Source organism: Malaclemys terrapin, chromosome 3 (assembly GCF_027887155.1).
Source record: "Malaclemys terrapin pileata isolate rMalTer1 chromosome 3, rMalTer1.hap1, whole genome shotgun sequence".
NCBI lineage: Eukaryota > Metazoa > Chordata > Testudines > Emydidae > Malaclemys > Malaclemys terrapin.
Genome location: NC_071507.1, coordinates 80,399,019 through 80,420,835, shown reverse-complemented (window position 1 = coordinate 80,420,835; position 21,817 = coordinate 80,399,019). Strand labels below are relative to the sequence as shown.

Below are 21,817 nucleotides of genomic sequence, written 5' to 3'. Positions count from 1 at the left end.
ATAAAGTCAACAAAATAAAAGCGAAAGCTTTTTCCCCCTCTAATCTCTCTTACTTATGGAAAGCGTAGGTATTACTTGTAAAGATACCAAAGAGTATTCAGGCAGAATGATTTACTTTGGTTATATTTGTGCAAATGAGGTATGTGTGATTTCATGAAACAGTCACAGGAGGGCAGCAACAAATCAAAAAATTGTTTTGGTTTTGATGGAAAGGAGATATTTGATAACGCCTTCTAGCAGGCCAGTGTTTATGACAATACTTTATAAGACAGTAGGAAAAAAAAAAAAACTTACTGGCCAGACAGATACAAACACCACTTCAGGTTTTCTAAAAATCTGTATTTACACAATTTTGTAACAGCAGCTGACTGAATATTTTACAGTTGCACACAAATATTTGGCATGAATGTAAAAAAAAAAAAAAGTATGGTGGGGGGGCACTACCATTATTTAGTGCTGCTCCCCATTGTAAGTGACAGCAGGGCAGTTGCATAATCACTGAAGGTTTTCACTCAGTACATTCTTTGCTTGCACAGGAAAACTACATAAGGCCCCAGATCCTGCAACAAATAGCACATATACAGACTGCAGAGAGAGATTTAAAGGGGGCTCTGCACAATTGTAGCAGGGCCGAAAGCCTAAGCATGTGTCTTTTTCCTACCACAGATGTAGAGGCCAGTTATACAGGGACATATTGAATATTTCACTTTTAACAAAACAACTGAGGGCATGATCCTGTAATGTGTTGATCATCCTGAACTCAATCAGAGCTCCACACAAGATCAAGTCCTTACTGATTATGCAAATGTTAGGAAGGATACATCACGCAGTGTACTTTTTCTCCCCATGTTTTTTAGTTTTGTGGTAGTGGGTATAATCATTGTACAATTCCTTAAAGACTTCTCTTACGCCCATCTGTAGCGATGCATTTAGGAACTTGATGTCTCGTTCAATGCAAAGGTCTAGGATGTGATACATTCCCTCAGTTAGATGTTTCTTTACAGCTGGATGTAAGGTCACCTAGGAGATGAACAAAATCCCATGAAACTTTTTACTTTCCATAGTTAGTATACGTCAAGTGACTGGAAATAAAAGTAGTGGCAAGATACAATCCAAGGTATCAGCCCATCTAGAATGGTCTGTTAAACACTGTGTAAAATATTAGATAATAAATTAGCGCCCCGATTTTGTAAACCTGATTGAAAACACAGCAGTAATGTATAATCCTGTATATTGAGATTTGCACTGGTGCTGAGTATTCAGATAAAGACTGTTATACTTGGGAGAACTTGAAATCATCCCAACCAAAAAAAAAAAAAAAAAATCTACAGTAAAATATTCTAAGATACCTATCCTGGAATAGATTTTTCAGCAGCTTTTTACTATACCTCTTTCATATTCAGGAGATGGAACAATAGCCAACATATTAGCTGCAGACTGAAATCTCAGTTCGGGACAAGTCCTTCTGTGAGCCTACATCTAAAATGTAGAGTTTGTTTTGCCTCTTCCACTTTAATAAATGCATTTATCTAGCAACTTTTATCCAAGAATTTCAATTTGCTTTACAAGCATTAATTACCGAAGTCTTAAAGAACACCCTCTGAGGTGTGGGTTTACTTGACCCATTTTAACCCCAGGCACAGAGAAATTAAAAGACTTGCCTAAAGTCATACAGCAAGCTAATGGCGGAGCTGGGAATACAACCTAAAACTGCTAACTCAGTCCCTTGCTGATCACTAGACACGCTGTCTTCCCAAAACTGCCATAATCCCCATAACAAAGCTCATCAAGGCTGACTTTGGAGTGTTTTGGGGCTCTAGGCAAACTGGAACACATCCTGTGATTATAACCCACTCACTGAACATTTTACTGCCTTAGGTTCAGGTGGCCTCTGAAGCGGATCATGCTGTTCTTGCCACAGAAACAGGTCTTATCTCTGCTGAATACCAAAAATAACTTGGTGCCTCTAGACCTGCGCTTCTGCACTGCAAGTATAATGAAAACTGCATGAGAGGCTCTCATTAAAACTCAGAATTTTCCTCTCTTCCTGAGGCAAGTAATAAAAGTAATAGAAGGAACAGTATGAAATGCCACTATAATGGAGAAGTTGGGTCAAGTTCATACCTGGTGTAAGCAGATGCATCTGCAGTGGAGTTACACCACATCTGAATTTGGCCCCAAACCCTCTTGACTGTCTTTACTTTACAATGCAGTTCCCACTAATCACTGTCTAAAAACCTTATGAGATTTAAACAGCTGCCACTGTGGGCTGGCAGTTAATTCGACCTATAAACCTTTAATGGTCTATATAGTTAGCAAGACCAATTTGCATTACAGAGCTCTTGATGGGGGATGGCTAAGTGTGTGAAGAGTTATTTCACCTTTGCTGAATTATGCTACAGCTCAGAGAACACGTGAAAGGTGAGATCAAACATATGGAAGAGGCTGCAGATGTACCCAGGGCTAACGACAGCGTTTTCTAGGTTTATTTCAGAATAATTAAGGGTCTACATTTGTTGTGATAAATATTGATAAACTAATTTTTTCATCAGGGGAAACTGTCCTTTATGATTGAAAGAGTAAAACTGTGTGCAGCCTTTGTAAAAATCTACCTTGAAAAGGGGTTTCTCCTCTCTTAGGCTGCTCTGAAAGAACAGAGGTCACAAGTGCTTTCTATAGCATGTATAGGCCCAGCCCCTTCTTCCTTTGAAATTGATCCTCTTTAAAAAACCAACCAACAAACTGTCACCAATTCAGTAAGTGTCCCACCAATTCATTAACTCTCCTCCTTATGCTCAATTCAATTAACATATGACTCCCCAAACCAAAATTTGTGCAGTTATTTATCATAATAAATAAACTAGTTAGACATATGGTTACACCGCACCCTTTAGCAATAGTCTCAAGAGTTCCCTATGGCACTACTTCCAGTAACGCCTGTCCTTCACCCATATCCAACTTATTGCTGGGAAGGGCTCTGGCTGCAGGAGCTTGAGGAAACTGATCATACTGAACATTACTTGAAAGGGTGGCCGAATTATGTGGGTAGCTAAGAACAAAATAGTCTGTTCAGCCAACTGAAGATTCGGGCAGCACAGGTGGCATTCTCAGTAGCGGATACTCAAAGATTATCATAGTGTTAAAATGCAGCAGTACTTTGCAAGTATGATGTCAGTCTAGAGACAGCCTGAAGTTCTGCTCACGTGAGATGCAGCCCAGCGAGGCACCCAGCAATCTGTACAGATTAAGCCAGACAACAACTGTGGAGATTTTTGATCCTACAGCAGTTGCTCCAGATGGCTGATAGGATTTGGATATTTGAACAGCAGCCAAGGACAGCAAGACAAACCCGCTGGGCTGGGCGAGTGCAGAAAGGTACCTGAATATCAATGGATCAAGCCCAGAGAAGCTAGTACACAATGCAGCCCTTGGAAAGATTTTGCTGTGAGGCAGCCCTTAGCACTAGTACTCTCTAGAGCCTTAGCTGGGGTAAATTCAATAACCAGGACATCAGTAATTAGGGTAAGTAGGCAAGATATGGAGCAGCTGTGTGTCCTGCACAGAAAGGAAAAAGGCCCAGTTGAGGTTTTAACCTAGGACAGGGAGACATGTAAAACCCGATCACTAGCACAAATTAATTACAAGAGGATTTTGCAGGTTTTGATGGACACAGGCAGTGTTCAATGAAATCCAAATTGGCTAACCTGGAACAAATTAGTAATTCAGAAATTAAGTCTGGCTGTAAGGCGCTACTCCATTGTAGATGTCTTTTTGACTATGCAAGAGCAAGAATATTTGCTTTCAGTAGAAGTGGGGAATGACCTTCCATATGATTTGGTGTTGGATGAGGGGGCCAATAGATGAAAAGTCAACCCCTCTCTATCTTTGAGGGCAATCACCCTTGAAGGAAGCACTGCTAGTTGAAGATTCGTTACCCAGGGACACAGAGCCCAAAACAAGGGTGAAGGAAATGTTTGACGGCAGTGTTACTGAGGCTGGTGGTCATACCTGACGGGGAGCTTCCCTGTGGTCTGGCAGAGTTGCAGATTGTAAACAATATTCTTAAAGGTCTGTATGATAAACTGGCTTTTATTTATGGGGAAATAAGTGAACAACCACCTTGTGGAGCATTGTTTTTCAATCTGATCAGATTGGCGACCATTTATTCTAAGTCAAACTTCTTTGGTGACACGCTTGATTTTAAATTTACTACAAGGGTAAAAAAAGTATCAATAGTAATAATGATAGAAGTCTGTCTGTCTGACAAGGAATACCTCACCTTCAAGATTAAGGGCGTACAGGGAACAACAGAGTGAGATTGTAATAAAATTTTAACACCCTTCTCCCCCCACCAACTTGCCTTTCATGACCCCCCCTCACCCCCACCCCACCCCCATCGCTGTAGGCTACGTTGAACATTACGGGGTACACCGGCACAGCTACAGCACTGTAGTGATGCTGCTATAGTCCCCATAGTGCAGACATGGTGTGTGCATACAACAGACTAAGCATGTGTGTTCTCAGCATCTCACCCCGTGCCAGGCACTGAACATGTTCATTCCCAGCTCCCCATCCCGGTCTCAGCACTGTGGGGGCAAGTTCTGAAGGGAGGTATGGATGCAGGGAAGTTAGGGGGAGGCAAATTTGAAGTCTCCCCTACTGCACAGCTTGGACCCCTCTCTTCCTCCCCGCCCTCTCCTGCCCTGACTTCCCCTTTTCCCCTACCAGCATTGCATTTGTGGTGTGGTGTATGTTGGGGGAGGGGGAGCTTCAGGACCCTTCCCCACTGCTGGAGGCAACATGGGGAAGGAGGGGAGCTCTGGATTCCTTCCTCTGACTGTGGAGGAGTGGAAGGAAGGGGAACCCCAGAGTCTGTGAGGGACTCACAGGAGGAACTGAGAGGGATGGAGGAATTTGAAGGGGGTGGGAGAAGGGCACAGATGGCTCCATTTCCCTTCTCCCCAAGCATGTCCCTGGAGGGGAAAGTACCCAGTTTCCCCCCTTTCTGGTTCTGCTCTGTCTGCACTTCTGAGCCCCCAGAGAACAAAGGTCTCTTTTGAGGATGATCCCTTGTTCACTGCAGTATTATAGAAAAGCTACTGTTTTAGAAACCCAGTTACTAGTCAAAGCTCGAGTCAAACTGGACTTTCAAACAGTGTTTGGCTGATCCCTTCCACTAATAATGGATGTCATCTAGGAGTGCGCTGGGCCCTCAGGAGCTGTAGTGCACAGTCCTAAAGGGTGAAGGCTGGCAAAGCAGAGAGCGGGGAAGCTGCAGATCAGGAACCCCTTGATCAAATGACTTTTAACACTTGCTTTCCTTTGTACACACTCAGTTCCATTGTTCAGGAAACGTTTGAGGAGGATGTAACCATCCAAACTGCTTACAAGACTCTTTCCTCTGTTTAATTAATGCCAAATTCTTGGCAGTACTTCTAAAGATTAGAGCCTGGTTATAGATTTTAGAGCACTAAATTATCGTTCTCAAACCAATGTTTTAGTCTGAGGGTAAAACGCCCAAGAGAAACACCTACAGAATGCAGGCAGAGAGCAAGACATAAGATATGCAAACACAATCTCGGATAACTGCCAAAGGAGGGCTCAAACTCAGTGCATGGGTGTCCTCAGGTTTAATGACCACAGCATGTCACCTTTCACCACTCACCATCTGTGAGAACAGGCTGCCTACAAACTCTGACTACAACAGAGCCCTAGTCTTGCTGCACATGCCCATGTGGCTATCACTCTCTCTTTGGTTCATCAGAAAGCTCAACCTGGCCCAGAGTAGTAAACTTTATCCTCTAACTTTTTCCAATATCACTTCCCCAAAGGGGCAGTTGTGTCATGTACAAGCCGAGATAATTCCAAGCAGCTGAGATCAAGTTGGGGAGAATTGGAATCATGGTTTGAGCCCCAGGAGCAAAAAACAAACAAAACACAAAAAAAAAAAAAAAACACAAAAAACCACCACACCAGAAGAACCAGGTGATTTTGTAAAAATAAATTTTTTTAAAGGGGTATATCATCTCAGGAACCTTTGCTCAAATGACAACAAATCTGGACTACTAGCCCTATTCTGCATCCCTAGGAGGTACAGCAAATTTCAAGACATCCAAGTCAGCATGTGGATTTTAGAAAATTTAAAATAGTTGTCTTTTAAACAGTAAGTGAATCTCAACCTGAACCTTATAATGACTTTAAGGTGGATGAGTGTATATTACCTTCTGCAGTTCAATCACGTATTGGGCCACTATGAAGACAGAAAACACTGTGAACTCCTCTGTTTTTGCAGCAATGTGACTATACATCCTTTCTACCAAGTGTGCACATTTCAATACAACTCCAAACTCATCCGTGCTCCCTAAAACAGAAATCAAGTTGTGGTTCAAAATTAGAGATTAAAAAAATTGCTATACAACACACACACCCCAAAAAACAAACGTCAAATAAAACCAACAACTAGCCAGCCATGGTTTCATACTTTGGATTTACCAACATGCATTTTTTGGCAAATCCAAAATATGAAACCATGGCTGGCTAGTTGTTAGTTTAAAAGAAACCATGCCCTTATGGAAATGAACAATCCTGTACAACACCATTTTATAGACTCTCTTTTAAGGGCAATGTTGTAAAAATAAAGGCATAAGGCTGTTTCAACTCCACCATACACTAGAATGCAGCCAACTTTTGCTACATGAATTCAAGCAGAGAGAAGGGCGGGTAAAGTACCTCCCATGTTCCAGCCCTCTGCCCAGTTAACGGGAAAAAGAGCAACAACATCAGAATTTTTTTTAAGTACCACTTACAGAATACTATATGAAGAAGCAGCTTCTTGATAATGAGACCTATTACATGGAACAGTCCCCGAAGAGAAGCACCATCACTGGAAACATTAAAAACTAGATGGGACAGAGGACTTGAATTTTAGGGAACAATCCTTCACTGCAAGGCAATGAGATAACTTAATAGAAATTAGGGAGGAAAGTAGGGGGAAATCTAGGCATGTGTCTTGTTTTTTATTATTAAAATACAGTAATTCTGCAGGGATAGACCAAGTGAATCTAAATCACAGGATTTCCTGAACCTATAGCTTTCCACTGATTCTTCTCCTTGGAAAATGTGGATATTACTGAAATGTATAAGTTCGGCTTTTACGCCATAGGTGCACCAATGTAACATTCCTCTCTCCCCTTTGGAAAATCTTAGTGTACACTTGCCTATTGCATATACATGGTTATAAAACACACACACAAAGTGGGGTAAATTTCAAAGCAGTGAACTTGGTTTTAGCCACGTGAATTAATGGAGTCAGATAAGTAAATCCCAAGTAACACTTTAAACATTTACAAGATTCTGGTTTTGTGTCTAACACACAGTGATGAACATGTAGTCTGGAGCATGTCTAACATCTGCAACCCAGGGCTCCGTTTAGTAGCACATCTATAAAGCCCTCTCCCAAGTGCGCTAGTGTAAGTCATCAGCATTTGGAGCCATCACACCAGAAAAAACACTGACCTTATACAATGGGGCTACTGTGGCTGTTTGAGTGAGAATGCAAAGGTGGGGGAGAAAAACCGAAATACAATACAAGGAGCCTTGCCCTTGTCTGTGTTGCGTTAGCCAGGGTCACAGTTTGGAATGGAAGCACTATGCTAGTCTCCTAGGATGAAGCCTGGAAAGAACCTTTCAAAGAGCGTCAGAGTGCAGATTGCTATGTGGCTCATCCTCACTTCTGCCTATGTGGCCAGTGGCTCAAAAGCCACGATCTGGCCCCGGGACTTTGTTTCAACCTCTAACATTACACACAGCCTGCCCTGTCCTGTGCATTGCACCCAATCAGAGTCAGGTATGTTAATGAAAATGATGACACAGCACCTCTGTCTCCTTTCTGTCGCCCCTCGTGCATAACAGAAACAACCAGCCTATTGAAGCTGTTCAGGAAAGATGGCGCTGCTTTTAGCATCACCTGCAAGAACATCAAATGAAAGAGGATCAGATAATACCTAATGCAGTACAGAAAAAAGGCTTTGAGGATGGTTCCTTTATTAGAGCAGCATGACATTTAACACCCCAAAATAAGAGTGGATTTATGTGCTTTAAAGGAAGATACATCGACTGTAAACTCTACAGGGAAGGAACTGTCTTTTTGTTCAGTTTCTACCGCTGCTGGCACAATGGGGTCCTGGTACCCGACTAGGGCTCGAAGGTGCTATGGTTAATACAAATAATTATAATCATCTCAAAGTAACCCCACATCCACAAAGCAGAGGTTGAAAGTGATGCTAGTCTAATGCCTGGGGCATTTACTGCCATCTGTACAGAACCAGTGCTTGCCCAAGGGACCAGAAATTTAAGGACCAACACACTTATTCAGCTGAAAACAGTTTGGAAAAATCAGCTTTCAGCTGACATAGGCACTAGAAGGAAAATTTTCAAAAGTGACTTACGCAGCCAGGTGCTTAAGTCCTATTGATCTACAAAGAGACTTAGGCTAAGTGCCTATATCATTTTTTTTAATATGGAACTTAGGCACTTTTGAAAAAACTTTGCCCTAATCTAACTTTAGAGGTTTTGTGATAATCTGCTTCCAAATATCGGTTATAATTTCAGAACCTCTACATGTTTTCAACCTACTGGACACAGGTCAGGGATTGGCTTCTTAAAATTTCTGATCACCGGCCCTTCCCCACCCTTCAGCCCTTCTCCCTTCACCTTAGGGTGACACTGCAGTATGGAGAACAGCACTTCATGAATTCCCAGGAAGATGCTCCCATACTCCTCCATCTTCAAATGATCCAGAGGGACAGTCAGAAGAATGCTGAATGCCAGTGTCACATGATGGGGATTGGAGAGAATCTCTTCTCCTTGCCTCAGCAGGGCTGCTACCGTCTCCAGGATAGGAACAACAATGGTGGGAATCAACAACTGGTCCTGACAAGCCTCTTTGGTTTGTATCTACATGTGAAAGTGAAAACAAACAACAACAACAAATTTGGCTGTCTCCAAACACCCCCTTCTTCCACACTAGAGAACTGTACTTTTGCAACTTGGACCAACAGGAGTACACTGGCGCAAACTGCAACTGCATAAAGCCTCATCCGTACGAATCAATCTGTTTTAGGCGCATGCCATGCAACATATCCACACACAGCATTCCCTGAAAGCACTGCAGGGCCTGTGCATTGTTGCATCTATCCCACAATCCCATAGAGAAGATGCATACAAAATATGGTATACAGGGTCCATTTGCACCTGTTCCAGTGGATATTTCTGTCCTTCACAAGCATTGATTCACCTACCACAAAGGGCAGGAGAAATGCTCTCACAGGCATTGTAGATGCCATGACAGTAGACTCCCAGCCACCCCAAGCCACTGCCAGACAATCTCTGGTCCCAGAGGGTCAGACATCATGATGGCAAGCACCAACACCACTACATTTGGGTGCAGCACAACACAGGTAAGGAATCTGATTTAATTATTTTCCTTCACTTATTCAATCATTTTTATAGGCTCTTCTTTATTTGTTGGCTTTTTGCTTTGCTGTAAGGCCAAACTAACATTTTCCTCCTCCTCTGGATCAGAACAAGCATTGCCCAGGCCTGGGGAGAGGCAACTCTCTAAACCTCTCCATGTAGCCTAGTGAGACACTCTCAACCCCTACACAATGCAGTGCAGCTCCAAAGTAATGGTGATGTTAATGAATGAGCATTTGTGCCATGCCAATATACAGGGATATACTTGGGGAAATTTGGGCCAAACAGCGTAAATGGAGCCTAGTCAAATTGATGTCAAATGTAGAATTTTTTAGAATATATTTCTGTGTATATTTCAGACAATAGCTACAGGTTCTGTCAAACAAAAGTGATAGGTAACTTATACTGTGGGAGTTACTTACAACTAAAGCTGTGATTATCTGTGGGCTGGTAAACCAGAAAGCTTTCTCTTTCTCTCCAGTTAATGGGCAGCTGAGCAGCAATTTGATTAGCGTAACAGCTGACAATACTTCCTGCAAAAAATGGATAAACAATCACTGCAAAAAGATAAATACGCTCACTTGAAATATGGCACCTCTCAGTGGAAACATTATCAGCAGCTCAACAGAATTTGTGCTGAGCAATGATCACCCTAGCATTCTGTACTATGTCTATTTTAAAAGCAAATCATGACATTAAAACATGATAAAATAAAAGCAGATCAACTCGTGTAGCAGCCATTATAGATAATGGAGGGAGGTAGTGTGAACGTAGTTTGAGCCTGCCATATAACCAGCATAATGTTTTACCAGCTAACATGTCATCACATATTGGCTTATAAGAACTAAGAGGAAAACATAGAACGTGAATGTATTTTGCCTTGCAGTCCAAAAACACGTGGATTTCAATGCCTATATCCTACAGCGATTAGCGTTACACGAACAATGTAGAAAGACTAGGTTAGATTTATTTTTTTAAATGGACATTAATCTACAGAGATGACACAGATGCCTTTTCCAAATGGGCAGGTCTGGGAGGTAGATACTCCTGAGCTTTAGCAAAGCTCTGAGTTCCAAGTCACTTAACCTTCCAAGAAGGGTCTATGCCAGGCTTGTTTGCCAAATTTCTTCCCAATGTTACAACTACCAATTCAGTTCCATTGGTGATAGAGGTTACTCGTGTCACTTAATGAACTACTGGAAGATGCTCAGAAGCTACAGTAATGAGCACTGTATAGGAACCTATATAGAACAGAATAGTGGAAGCACCAATATAATCAGTGCTTCACATAACTGCTGGTGTTTAAAAGCACCATGCCATCTGACCCTGTTCAGAGTAGGTTTGGACAATAAAATGGTTAAAATGCCAGTGGCTGCAAGTGTCTTGTCTATGCTACAGCTTTGGTAGTAACAACAGTGAGAAATTTTTATAGTGATAAAACCTTTTGTCTGGTCTTGGTTCAGTTTCTCCATCTGAAAAATGGGAATAATTGTACTAACTTACCCTCCTCCTCAAAGCAGTCTTGTGATGATCAGTACGTTTGTGTTTGTAAAGCACTTTGCCTATGAAAAGTGCTCAGTTAGTGCTAAGTAGAACTGTGATTAACAAAGAACCACCCACAGTACAAGAAACATATACTAGTATGTGTCAATTTACACCTACAACTACAAAGAACAGACCACACTAGATGTAACTTTTAAATGAACTAGGCAAATCTTTGTTTTGAATGAATGAAGTTCATGGACTGAACCAGCTTCCTGGTAATCACCTACATAATTAAAGACAATTTTTTCTGGGTGCGGAGTCTGAAGACTCTACTGGATAACACAATAGGCAACAAAATTAAAGCTTTTATTTGGCCAGTTTGTAAGGTTAGAATTAACACATAGGAGTTGACTTTCAGCATTGTCTACAGGAACTCACTGATGTGAGACTCCTGTTACTGGGAATTAGAGGGCTAAATGTCTGGGGATCCTATTGAAAGCTTTCTTCATAGGTAGCAAGTTTCTCTCTTCTTCACAGCAGATTCTATCGATCTCAGGTATTTCTAGGGCACTCTTCATCACAGTATCTATGCACCAGTTTTATTGCCATGTAAGTTACTATGAATGTGCAGCTTAACCTAGAAACACATTTAAAGCCAAACTCCTATTTCTTCCTCGTGTCGTTTTAGTCTTTCTTCCTGCCAATTTTATCAGATACCATCCATGTTCTATTGCAGTTCTTCAAGCTATGGAGAGAAAACTAAAGAAAATAAATTATAAGAAATAAGCCAAAAGTTCCCTACTTTAGGATTTTGTTTCCAAATATTGCTAACTTCAAGTCCTTGGAGCACCAGCCTCATTATGACACAGAACTCCTCAGTAGTGCAGCTCTCCACGAGCTGGGTCATCAGTTCTGTCAGCTGCATTTCTAGATCTTGAATCACCTGGACTGTGGTGCCAGGGCCTGCATAGTCAAGAGACACAAATACGTCTGAATTGCTTATCCACATTGGGAATTGCCATAAAAAAACCCTTTCAAAATCAAGCCTTGAAAAGGAGCTCTCTCTGTGTGAGTCTTTTTAATGTTCACCCGCACAGAACTGCTTTCCCCCACCTACCACAGCAGCAGTGTGTCATTCAGAACATTCCCATCCTACTGTTTATCCCGCAGTCATTATCTTGATTAAATGCCTTCACTCTGTGAAAACACTATAATGAGGTTTGTTCACAAGCTAGGGGAACAAGCTGATCACAAGCTGCAGAATATCAGGGTGTTGGGAGGAGAGCCACACAACACATGAACATTAATTGACAAAGCTTAGATCTCTGTTAAGCAGCGTCCAGGTCTCCTACATATTAAGTCAAAGATTATATTATTTATGACTAGTTTAGATTTTAGTTTACTTTGCAAGCATATTTATCTGCTCCACAAACACCCCAATTGTAGCAGTAACTCCTGGGATTTGTAGCAAGATTTTCTGAGGAGAAAATTTTAATCTATTTAAAGCCTGGCACTTCTACAGCACATTTCATCAGAGAATCTCAAAGCATTTTATCACTATTAATTATGCCTCTGCACCAAATAAATATGATACCAGCTTTGTACATGAGTAGAGTGCAGTACAAAGATGTTAAGAGGGAGTCAACAGAAGAGCCAGGGTCAAAATTTGGTAATCCTGACTCCCAGTCCTGTTTTAACAGTTACATCATACTGCCTCCTATGGTGAATTCTGTAATTGGAAAGAATTGAGATACACAGCCTACAAGAGACAGACTATAAGGAAGATTATACATAGACACTATATAAAAATCTATTTGCAACTCAACTAGCAAGAGCTTCAGCCAGGCTCACAAACAGATTTACAAAAAGGCTTCTCCACACAGAATTGTACTACAATTACTCTGTTAGGGATTAAGCGCATTTGTGATTCCCTAACAACTAGGGAGTAATATAAATTTGTAAGATCACTGTAGTAGTAAGATAGACTAAATCAAATCTTTCAGGCATCAAAGACAAAAATAACATTGCCAGGTTTTTTTGATAGTACTACACTGCACATGTGCAATGTCAGTTTAGGTTATATTTTAAATGAGGCAACATAGCATAGTCGTTAGATCACACTGGCAGTCAGAAGACCAGACTCCCCTAATCCCAATTCTGTCACTGGCTCACTGTGTGCAGGTGATAAAGGGTCTGGCTTTCAGAGAGGTGCTGAGTACCCACAGCTACCATGGACTTTGCCTGGAGTATATTGTGCTCAGCACCTCTGAAAACCAGGCCAGTAGTCTTTCTGTTCCTCAATTTCCTCACCTTTAAATGGAGATACTTATCACCTCTGTAAGGCCCTCTAAGCTCTTCAGATGAAAAGTGCTGAGTTATTTAACTAAGCCGATCCATTAACTCCTTCAGTGCTAGCTGCTATACCAGATACATAAGACCAAAAAATGCATCTTCAGAGCAGCCCCCAAAAGTTTGACCACATTTCGTGAAATGGTCCTAATCAGAATATTTTTACAGGGGTGTCTCTCAGTGCCTTGGGCCATCATTTATAGAACACTGTAGTATCATTTTTAAAAGGGCTTAGGGCTAAATTTTCAAACCTTGATGGATTTGTGTCACAAAACATACATGTGCACACACAAAACATGTATTAGCATACGCAAAATACATATTTTTTTAATAAAAACAGAGCACTTAGGTATATGAGTAATTATTTCTGTGAAAACAAGGAGACAAAAAATAACTATATGGCTGACATCCACAAAGACCTTCCAGATGAGACCACTATCAAGATAGGTCAACATTGTGTCCCAGTCATGACAACAGTTTCCCTCTAAAAGCTTCCCTGTCTTAAAAAAAAAAAAAAAAAAAAAAAAAAGATAGGACTCATTTGCTGATGGGCTAGCATAAGTGGATATCTTAAGTGACTTTCTTAATAACTTCTTGGATGCTTTTACCCACCCCGTATTCCAAAATCAACAGAGGAGCTGAAGAAAAGAAAAAAAGCTCTTTACCAGCAAGTAGGTTTTTTACAGCATGAAACACAGTGAGAGCAGTCTCTTCTCCAGGATACAGATCTGTTACTGAGCAGAAAACAGTTAAAAACTGCAAGGCAGAGTGAAGGAACTGGAGGTGGCCTCCTGCAGAGGTCAGCTCTCTCAGTATCTGAGTGTAAAACTTTTGGTACAGTTCAGTGTGGGAATACTCCCGATATTTTCCTGGATCTTTAGGATTTTCTTGCTCGCCTTCCATTTTCATAAAGCCACCTGTGGACATGTAGCTCAGATCTGCTTTCAGTAGGGTTGTGACAGATGGGATGAATGCCAAAGGCAAAGGCTGGTCTTTGGTGAGGTTTCTAAGGCAGAGCTGGATGGCTGTTCCCGTCTGGAGGACAGTTGGCTTCAACAAAGCAGACAGCATTTCTGTCAGTTGCTGTTTCTTCTCTGGCTGCTGCTGGAGGTACAGAGTCAGAACATGGCAGAGTGTGGTTAGTGGCACTAGGAGCAGCTGATTGACTGCAGTGTTCCAGGGCTTGCCTTTGTCTGCATCAGCATATGGTTTGCAGCTCGCTAGGAAAAAAGTGAACTTTTCCAAATTGAGTTTCAGGCTCTGCCTCTTTTCAACTATCATCTGAAGAAAGCATTCCAAAAAGGTTTGGATCACCTGGAGAAATTCTGCCCAGTCGGGAGTGGTCAAAACATCAGCAAAGCACTTGCTGGCTGCAAACAGGGCGGTCACGACAGCCTCAAGAGCATCACTGGCATGAAAAACTTTAAAGATGGAATTGACACTTCTGCCAGTCTGTAGGCATGTTAGGAGGTGGAAGCAGGTAATTAGAAACTTCAGTGATAGCAACTTACTGCAAGAGACGTTAGCTCTGGTATTGGCTACCAAGGATAGCAGCAAGAGAAAACAACGAGTATGGTCTAAAGGAAAAAGACTGTCAAGTTTCAATGCAGAAATAATCTCTAGTAAATGCAGAAAGCTTTTTATCTGGTCTTCTTCCAAAGTAATGGTGGAACCGGCCCTTGTTAACAACAATATATGTTGAGCAATTTTTTCCATTGTTGTCCAGCAAATGAAGGCTTCATCCTTTGATTGACTGTTTTCTGCCTGTGCTTCCACCATGCCAACCATTTTGCAAGATGAGAGGACTTCCTCATGCCATGGTATATTATCTACAGACAGCTGTTGAATAGGCTGATCTGCGACGCCCTGAGTAGCAGAACACAGCACACTAGAGCACTGCTGAATAACGCGGCTTATAAAAGCACAGTGCAGCACCTTAATTTCTGGAAGAAAAGTACTATGCAGCAAAGCTTTAGAAACCTTTTCAGCTGTGATGAAGGAATCCTGATCTGCGGAAACTCCCGGAGCTTTAGTTGATGATAAAATCTTCAGAAGCACATCAGCCACATACTCTACATCTTTCAGAGAAAGATGAGGAACCAGGATTGTTAGATTTGAGACTACAAGGTACCAGTGTGCAGCTGGGTAGGTGAGAGCATTTATTGCACTAATGTTGCCATTCCAAGGTTCTGACTCTTCCATGCTCATGCTTGATCTTCCAGAATGAAGGATGAAAGCTGCGGCATGCTGCAAAGTGTGAAGATCAGCCTCAGTCTGAAAACTGGTTTGCATTAAGATCTTTTTTATTTTCTGAAGCATGAGCAGTTCTAAGCAATATTTACTAGCTGAGCAGAAATTACTTGAGAGTCTCACTACCCTCTTCCAACACTGCCTATCCACGCCAGGGAGAAGGGCTGAGAAGTCCCAGCTCTCTGCAGCACAGTCAGTAACACCACCAGCTGCTCCAGCCAGCCGAGACACATATTTGCTGCAGTTTATACTAAGCAGAGTGTCAAGCTCCACCCACGTGTAGACGAGGAGGAGTGCAGAGTCACTGACCTTCTCTAGCCAAAGCCCTGGTTTATTTTCCTCTGCCCAGTGATCCTTCAATAGGTCCAGCAATGGCTGGATTACCTCTCTCTGCATTTTGTCCAACAGACTCTGAGTGCGAAGGACAACAGGTAATGGGGTGACATTATCCAAACTCTTCATGTTGAACAGAAAAGTGTGCAGTACTGAGCTCACAGACAGCAGCTTCAGTGCCATGTCAGAGTCATCTTTAACATCAGGAATTATTAGAGTCTGACACTTCTCCAGTATGAGGAACAAAATATCCAGAATCTGGTTGGGTGGCAGCTCGAGGAGGCATTCACGAAGTTTTTCCATCAGCCCAGCAGACAAGACCGGCAGCCTTAACTCATCAGCAGCTGGACGGCAGATCACAGACAGAACCTCTTCAAAGAGTTTAGGGAACTGTCGCAGCTTTGTGTAAGTCTGAAACATGGCATTTATGAGAGTCTCCTGGGGCTTCTTTGTACGTGGCTCAGAGACCTCTGCATCAATCCAAGCTGAGGCCACTAGGTCATCCAGATCAGGCTCGACAATTAAATGATTTAATGAAATCAAGGCCTTGAGACACCTAAACCAAGCTGGGATGGAAGCCTGTGAGTGATTCACCAACATTTCTGCCAGTTTGCGGTAAAACTGGAATTGGGTCTCTTTGTGCCGGATCCGGTCAGCGGCAACGTTATAGATATCGTTGCTGTGCACCAAGTTCAGGAGCTGTTCCACAGCAAGCAGTTCTGTGCTCCAGTCTACTGGCGAGAGCATCTCCTGCAGGTGAGAAATCCTTAGACAGCCAAAAAGCCTGGTGAACATGTGGAAACAGACCATGTGGTTTTCTGCCTTACAGTAAGAGTCCAAAAAGAGCTTATAAAGCAGAGGTACTGAATTTGCTACTATGATCACCTGGAGCGTTGGTTCACAAAAGCTAGCATCACGGAGCTTGGACAGCACTGTATTGACAGGCATCAGAATAGTTTTAAGAGCCCTTTTCTTTTTCTCTTGTGGTTCCCTTTCTGTCAGGAGCTCCTCTCTGTAAGAGGACAAGAGCTCAGGCTGGAAAATCCCAGCCTGCAACACAGCCTCTACTTGGTTTCGGATTTCCCGGCTCAGATGCTGACGTACACGGCCATCATCAGCTGGTGTCCACACTCTGGCCATAAGCAAATGCCTCAGGAGCAGACATGGTTGAAACAAGTGGCTGGTCACTTGCCCAAACACACGATTTGGGTTGATCTGTTGCCTCTGAATCAGGAGGTACTGAGCAAAGGTCAGCTGTAGGACATCAAACAACTGGGAGGTCACAGCATCTTCGGCGGTCAGCCATTGACAGGCCAGCCAGGAGAGCTTGCTTAGGAGATTCACCATCAGCTCACATTTTGCTGTATAAATGATGGAGAGAGGCGGAGTGGAAAGGATGCCCCTGCAACAACTCAGCACTGTGCCAACATTTCCGTGGGATTTTTGAACACAGGACTCTGATATCCTTTCATTTATGACCTGAAGATTTAAAAAAACAAAACAAAAAACAAAAACAAAAAAACACCCCATCACTATCAAATTGCACACAGAAACAAAAGTCATTGGGGAACAAACAACATAATCTTCTATATGCTGGACACATCAACAGCACTTAAACAATTATTAGTAACAGAAGATGGGAAGAACATAGACCCACCAGCGGTCATTCCTGACCCCAGGCATAGACAATTGATCGTATTCAGACAGCAAATTCTTCAAGGTAGGGACCGTGTCTTTGCATGTGTCAGTTGCTATGCAAACACGAGGCCCCATTCCTGATTGATTACTGTAATAGGAATAACAGCAGCAGCAATAATGATACATGATAGTCCACCTCATTCTAACAGTGAAGAAACTTACTTAGTGCTGCAGAGAAAAGAAAGGCAAGATGCCCTCCCCATCCCAACAAGGACCCTGCCAACGGGGGGGGGGGGGGGGGGGGGAAAGAGAGAAAAAATTCCTTCCTTATTCCAAATTGGACAACCTATTTAGCAACGATCTCCATTAGTAAGCAAATAATTCCACTTGAACTCTAAAACAGCCACATGATCTCCCAGAGTTTACTGTATTAATATACATTTGCAAGCCTTTAACTCTCTCTCTCTCACATGAGTAGACTGAATGAAGTCATCTAGGCTACTTGGGTCTTTACTTACTAACCAAAACATTTAATTCTGTTCCATCCCTGATGGTTTGGGGAGGGGGAAACCTGTGAGAGATCATTTGAGTATGAGGTTATTGGGAAGTGTTGTTGCTTTCAATCTTTGTTCTCCACAAATATCAGCTGTCTTGTAACAGAGGGGATAGAAGAGAAAATAAATACAACTGCCTAAAAATGTAAGCTAATTATCCATAACTATTTCATATTACACCTCACTCTAAAAGGAAGAATCATATATTGTATCACATACTGCACTGGTATTCATCACCTAACAAAGAGTATGGTTTGAGTTACCTGTGCAATCAAAAAACTGAGGTTGATTGTCTTTCCATCCTTTAAGAGATTCTGTAGTTTTCTGCTATATAGAATGTTATCCAGGTACGTCCAAAGTTTCTCAACAATTTCATCCTCCAGTTCAAGTTTCTTGTTGTAATATGAAACCAATGCATGGCTCACCCAATCAAGTAATACCTGTGTTATTTAAAACAAACAAACAAAAATATACAGCTGTGGGTGATCATCTTTACCTCCATGGGAAAAGGTTACAGAACTGTAGTAGCCACTTCACACCTGAGAATTGTGGGGACAGATGCCCATGAAGAACGAGCTCTATGTGGACGCAGAAGTTGGTCTATGCAGTTCTCCAAGCAGGATCAGGGCTTAAATTTGTAATACAGTTTTTCTAAACTCAATTTTGGCCCCCTTAGCACTCTAACCTTCATAGTAAAGCTAATTTCAAGGGTGAAAATGCTGGGTTCCTTTCAGCTTCTCTTAAACCAGCAGAGAAAATTTCTCACATAAAATTTTTATATCAATGAGGATATTTTTGAGTGAGGGAACTTAAAAAAAGAATTGGTGGATTTTCACTTTATAAAAATTGTTCTAATTTCCAAAATGCAAAAACAACTTGTCCTAAAGATTGCAAGTTTATTTAAAATCTTGATCCCCAAATAGAATGATTGCACAGGCCTGATTTAACTTTTTTGGAGTTCCTATTTTTTTCAGTCTCTCTCTCTCTGTATATATGTATATTGTAAACCTCTGAAGCTTTGCTATCAGTAGAACTTACAAAATCCTTCGGCAGTGCCTACTTTGCTTACAAGGTGTACAGACGTAGTCCATGTACTACAGGGTCTACAGACCAAACCTGAATATCTTGTAAATTCCACCATCACCACTACACAGTTACAAGCTCCAAAGGCCCCGTCTGATCTGTAAAGGATTATAAATGTCATAATAAGTCAGCACTGAACTTTCAAGGTCCATAGATTGCAAGCTCTATGCTGACCATTATGGAGCTTCACAGTTCTTACAAAGCCTTCAGACCTACAACTACGGTTAAGGAAGAAGCGCATACTGTAAACCAAATAGCTATCATTGAAGGAAACAATAATCTCTGTTAGCAAAGACGATGGAGTTTTTAAATTCTGTGAGAGGAATAAGAAGAGAATTTTTAAAATTATCAAAGCCACTGAAGCCAAGTCTCCTGGAGGAGTAAAGAGGAAGCCTTCAATTTCTGCTCCATTTTTGTACGTAGATGTGAAATAAATAAGATTTTTCTTAATTTTTTTCCAAGTTCTTAAAGAAGATACTTTGAAATAACATTTTAAAAGTTTTAGTTTTCTTTAAAAAGGAAATTTAGACAAACCATTAAAATACAATTAAATTGTATAATGTTGCTCATTTAATCATTCCATTAAAAGTTAATTTCATGTTTTAAAGCAATTTATATAACAATTTAAAAAAAAACACTTGTACAGATCCTTCTTATGCTCAGTTCTCAACTAAAATGCTAGCTGGTTTGATAGCTGGATCAGCAAGCAAAGCCCACCAAATGATGTAAGGTCTGCCCCTCTCAGGTGAAAGGAAGAACCACAGGACCCAGAAATCAACTATTTACAAGGAACACACACAAAAAACAGGTCACAGGGGATCAAAACATGGTATTGAGAAAGGAACACCGCACAGAGAACGTGCTGGACAATACCCACTACTCCAAGGAAGAATCCAAGGAGTGAGTGGTCATGCTGCCCGTATTCACACAGATAATGTGCCAGGAAACAGGTCTCACAGCCACAGAGAACTCTCCCCCACCAGTCCAATTTCCCCCTCCTGGACTGGTGGATGGCGATTTTAGCCAGTATCAGGAGAAGGCTGGCAAGACTTTGTGGGGCCATGTAGATGTGATGAAAGATGCTAGCCTTACAACTCTGGAGACAGAGGTCTTCAATTTATCCACAAAACAAATATAGCATGGGCACTGCATCTCTCCCCTCTCTGCTCCATGAGCATGTCCCAATCATGAATTGAAAAGACCATCTTTAGATGTGAGAAGGTAGTTCATTCTTTAGCCCATTCTATACTTGGCCTTTCTGCTGAAGCCACTAAACAAAACTTCCATATAAGTGCTCTTAGTGGTCACTGTTGTGATGGAGATGAAAGCCTATTAGGAAACAGACTGGGCTACTTCACAACCAGCAGCAACAACTTTCAGTTAGTCCCTATTACAGCTGTATTTGCACCAGTGCCTAGAGGCAAATGCAATGCATCATTCCTCCTCTGAATCAGCTTGGTCTCCACAGCAACAGATTGATACATTTTTCTGTATTTGACAATTAAAACAAAATCTTTTTTGAAAACATACTTGTTCTTTATTTGGAAGAAAGCACTGATGGGAAATCCATGCAAAGTGAGCTAATTTGATTTTGTCTTCCCAAGAGGTTTTTGCACTTTTCAGCTTCAGGTGAATTCCAGAGTAAATTGCAGCCATAGAGACTACTACTGTATCTGAAACATCAAATATTCACAAAAATATTAGATGCACTTGACAAACATTAACCAGAAGAATTTAAGAATATCAGAATTAACGGTTATTTCTCTCTATTAAAGCAGACTCTTGTTTGGGCTAGCCCTATGTTCATTCAGCTTTAGGATACAAGAGACCTGGGTTTGATACCCAGGTCTGGTCACTGAGGATCCAATCCACTGAAATCAGTGGAAATAGCATTGGATACCAGGCAAACAAGAGCTGGGAAAACTTGGAAGACAACACCACAAACTGAGTTTTTTTATGAGAGGGGCTTAACTACCCACCATTCCTCTGTAAAGCACAGGAAGCTGCGCATGCCCAGCACGTCTCAGGCTCAGACCCTACATCCAATGCTTAATTTGTCCCAAGGTTTGCAAGGTCTGAGCCCCGGCACCTCTAGGCTTGGCAGTATATAGCCCATTCACCTCCGGCCTTGTTGCTCAGTTATGAATGTTCAAAAGTTGCTTGAGCCCCGGGACCTTCCTCCATTACAAAGTAAGTACTGCCAGTGCCTCCATCTGAACCGAACCCACCCCTCCAAAGGTGAGCCAGGAGGCTGGTATTTAACTACATACCGGATAATAATGGACCAGATTCAGTTATGTCCAACCTCCCACACGGAGCAAGTGCCAGCTGCTGCCGACATGCGCCAGACCCACCCAGGAGTCACCTGAGACCACGCCCGCAACAAGCCGCTGAGACACTATGTCCAGACCCCGCGATGCAGCCACCCGCCGGGGGACCCTTCCTGGGCTGGGGCTCGCACCGCACCGACCGCGCCCCGAACAACCGAGCCAGCTCCGGCGCCGCAGCCCGTTCCCCGCTCCCCCAGCCCGGCGCGGCCGCCCCCGGCTCAGCTCACTCACACCTGTCGCCCCCCACCCCGCGCGGGTTCCGTCCTCACCCGGCCGCGGCTCCCCGCGTCCCCGCACACACGTGCTTCCGCCCCGGTCGCC

At 42.3% G+C, this 21,817-nt stretch overlaps 1 protein-coding gene across 3 annotated transcripts; it reads right to left on the bottom strand.

The window, feature by feature from the left end:
- Nucleotides 1-318: 318 nt before the first annotated feature.
- On the bottom strand, nt 319-21,777 carry URB2 (URB2 ribosome biogenesis homolog). Of its 3 annotated transcripts, none has more exons than XM_054024081.1 (10): nt 21,766-21,777; nt 20,697-20,839; nt 18,347-18,523; nt 13,974-17,370; nt 11,762-11,922; nt 9,897-10,007; nt 8,713-8,955; nt 7,876-7,966; nt 6,222-6,361; nt 319-1,020 (listed from the first exon to the last, which is right to left on the bottom strand). In XM_054024081.1, the coding sequence occupies exons 2-10, from the start codon at nt 20,820-20,822 to the stop codon at nt 823-825; spliced, it is 4,644 nt and encodes a 1,547-aa protein (XP_053880056.1). In that variant the 5' UTR covers nt 20,823-20,839; nt 21,766-21,777; the 3' UTR covers nt 319-822. The 3 variants fall into 3 exon arrangements, with proteins under 3 accessions (XP_053880056.1, XP_053880057.1, XP_053880058.1); XM_054024082.1 differs by lacking the exon at nt 21,766-21,777 and adding an exon at nt 21,532-21,595; XM_054024083.1 differs by lacking the exon at nt 6,222-6,361 and having other exon boundaries at nt 899-1,020.
- Nucleotides 21,778-21,817: the final 40 nt, after the last annotated feature.

Bases quoted from the DNA above. Each gene is read 5' to 3' on its own strand.
- URB2 (XM_054024081.1), bottom strand. From the start codon at position 20,822: ATGGCTGCAATTTACTCTGGAATTCACCTGAAGCTGAAAAGTGCAAAA. The intron at 17,371-18,346 runs GTAACTCAAACC...TTAAATCTTCAG, and splicing joins TCAGTTTTTTGATTGCACAG to GTCATAAATGAAAGGATATC. The intron at 7,967-8,712 runs GTGAAGGGAGAA...ATGTTCTTGCAG, and splicing joins TACTGCAGTGTCACCCTAAG to GTGATGCTAAAAGCAGCGCC.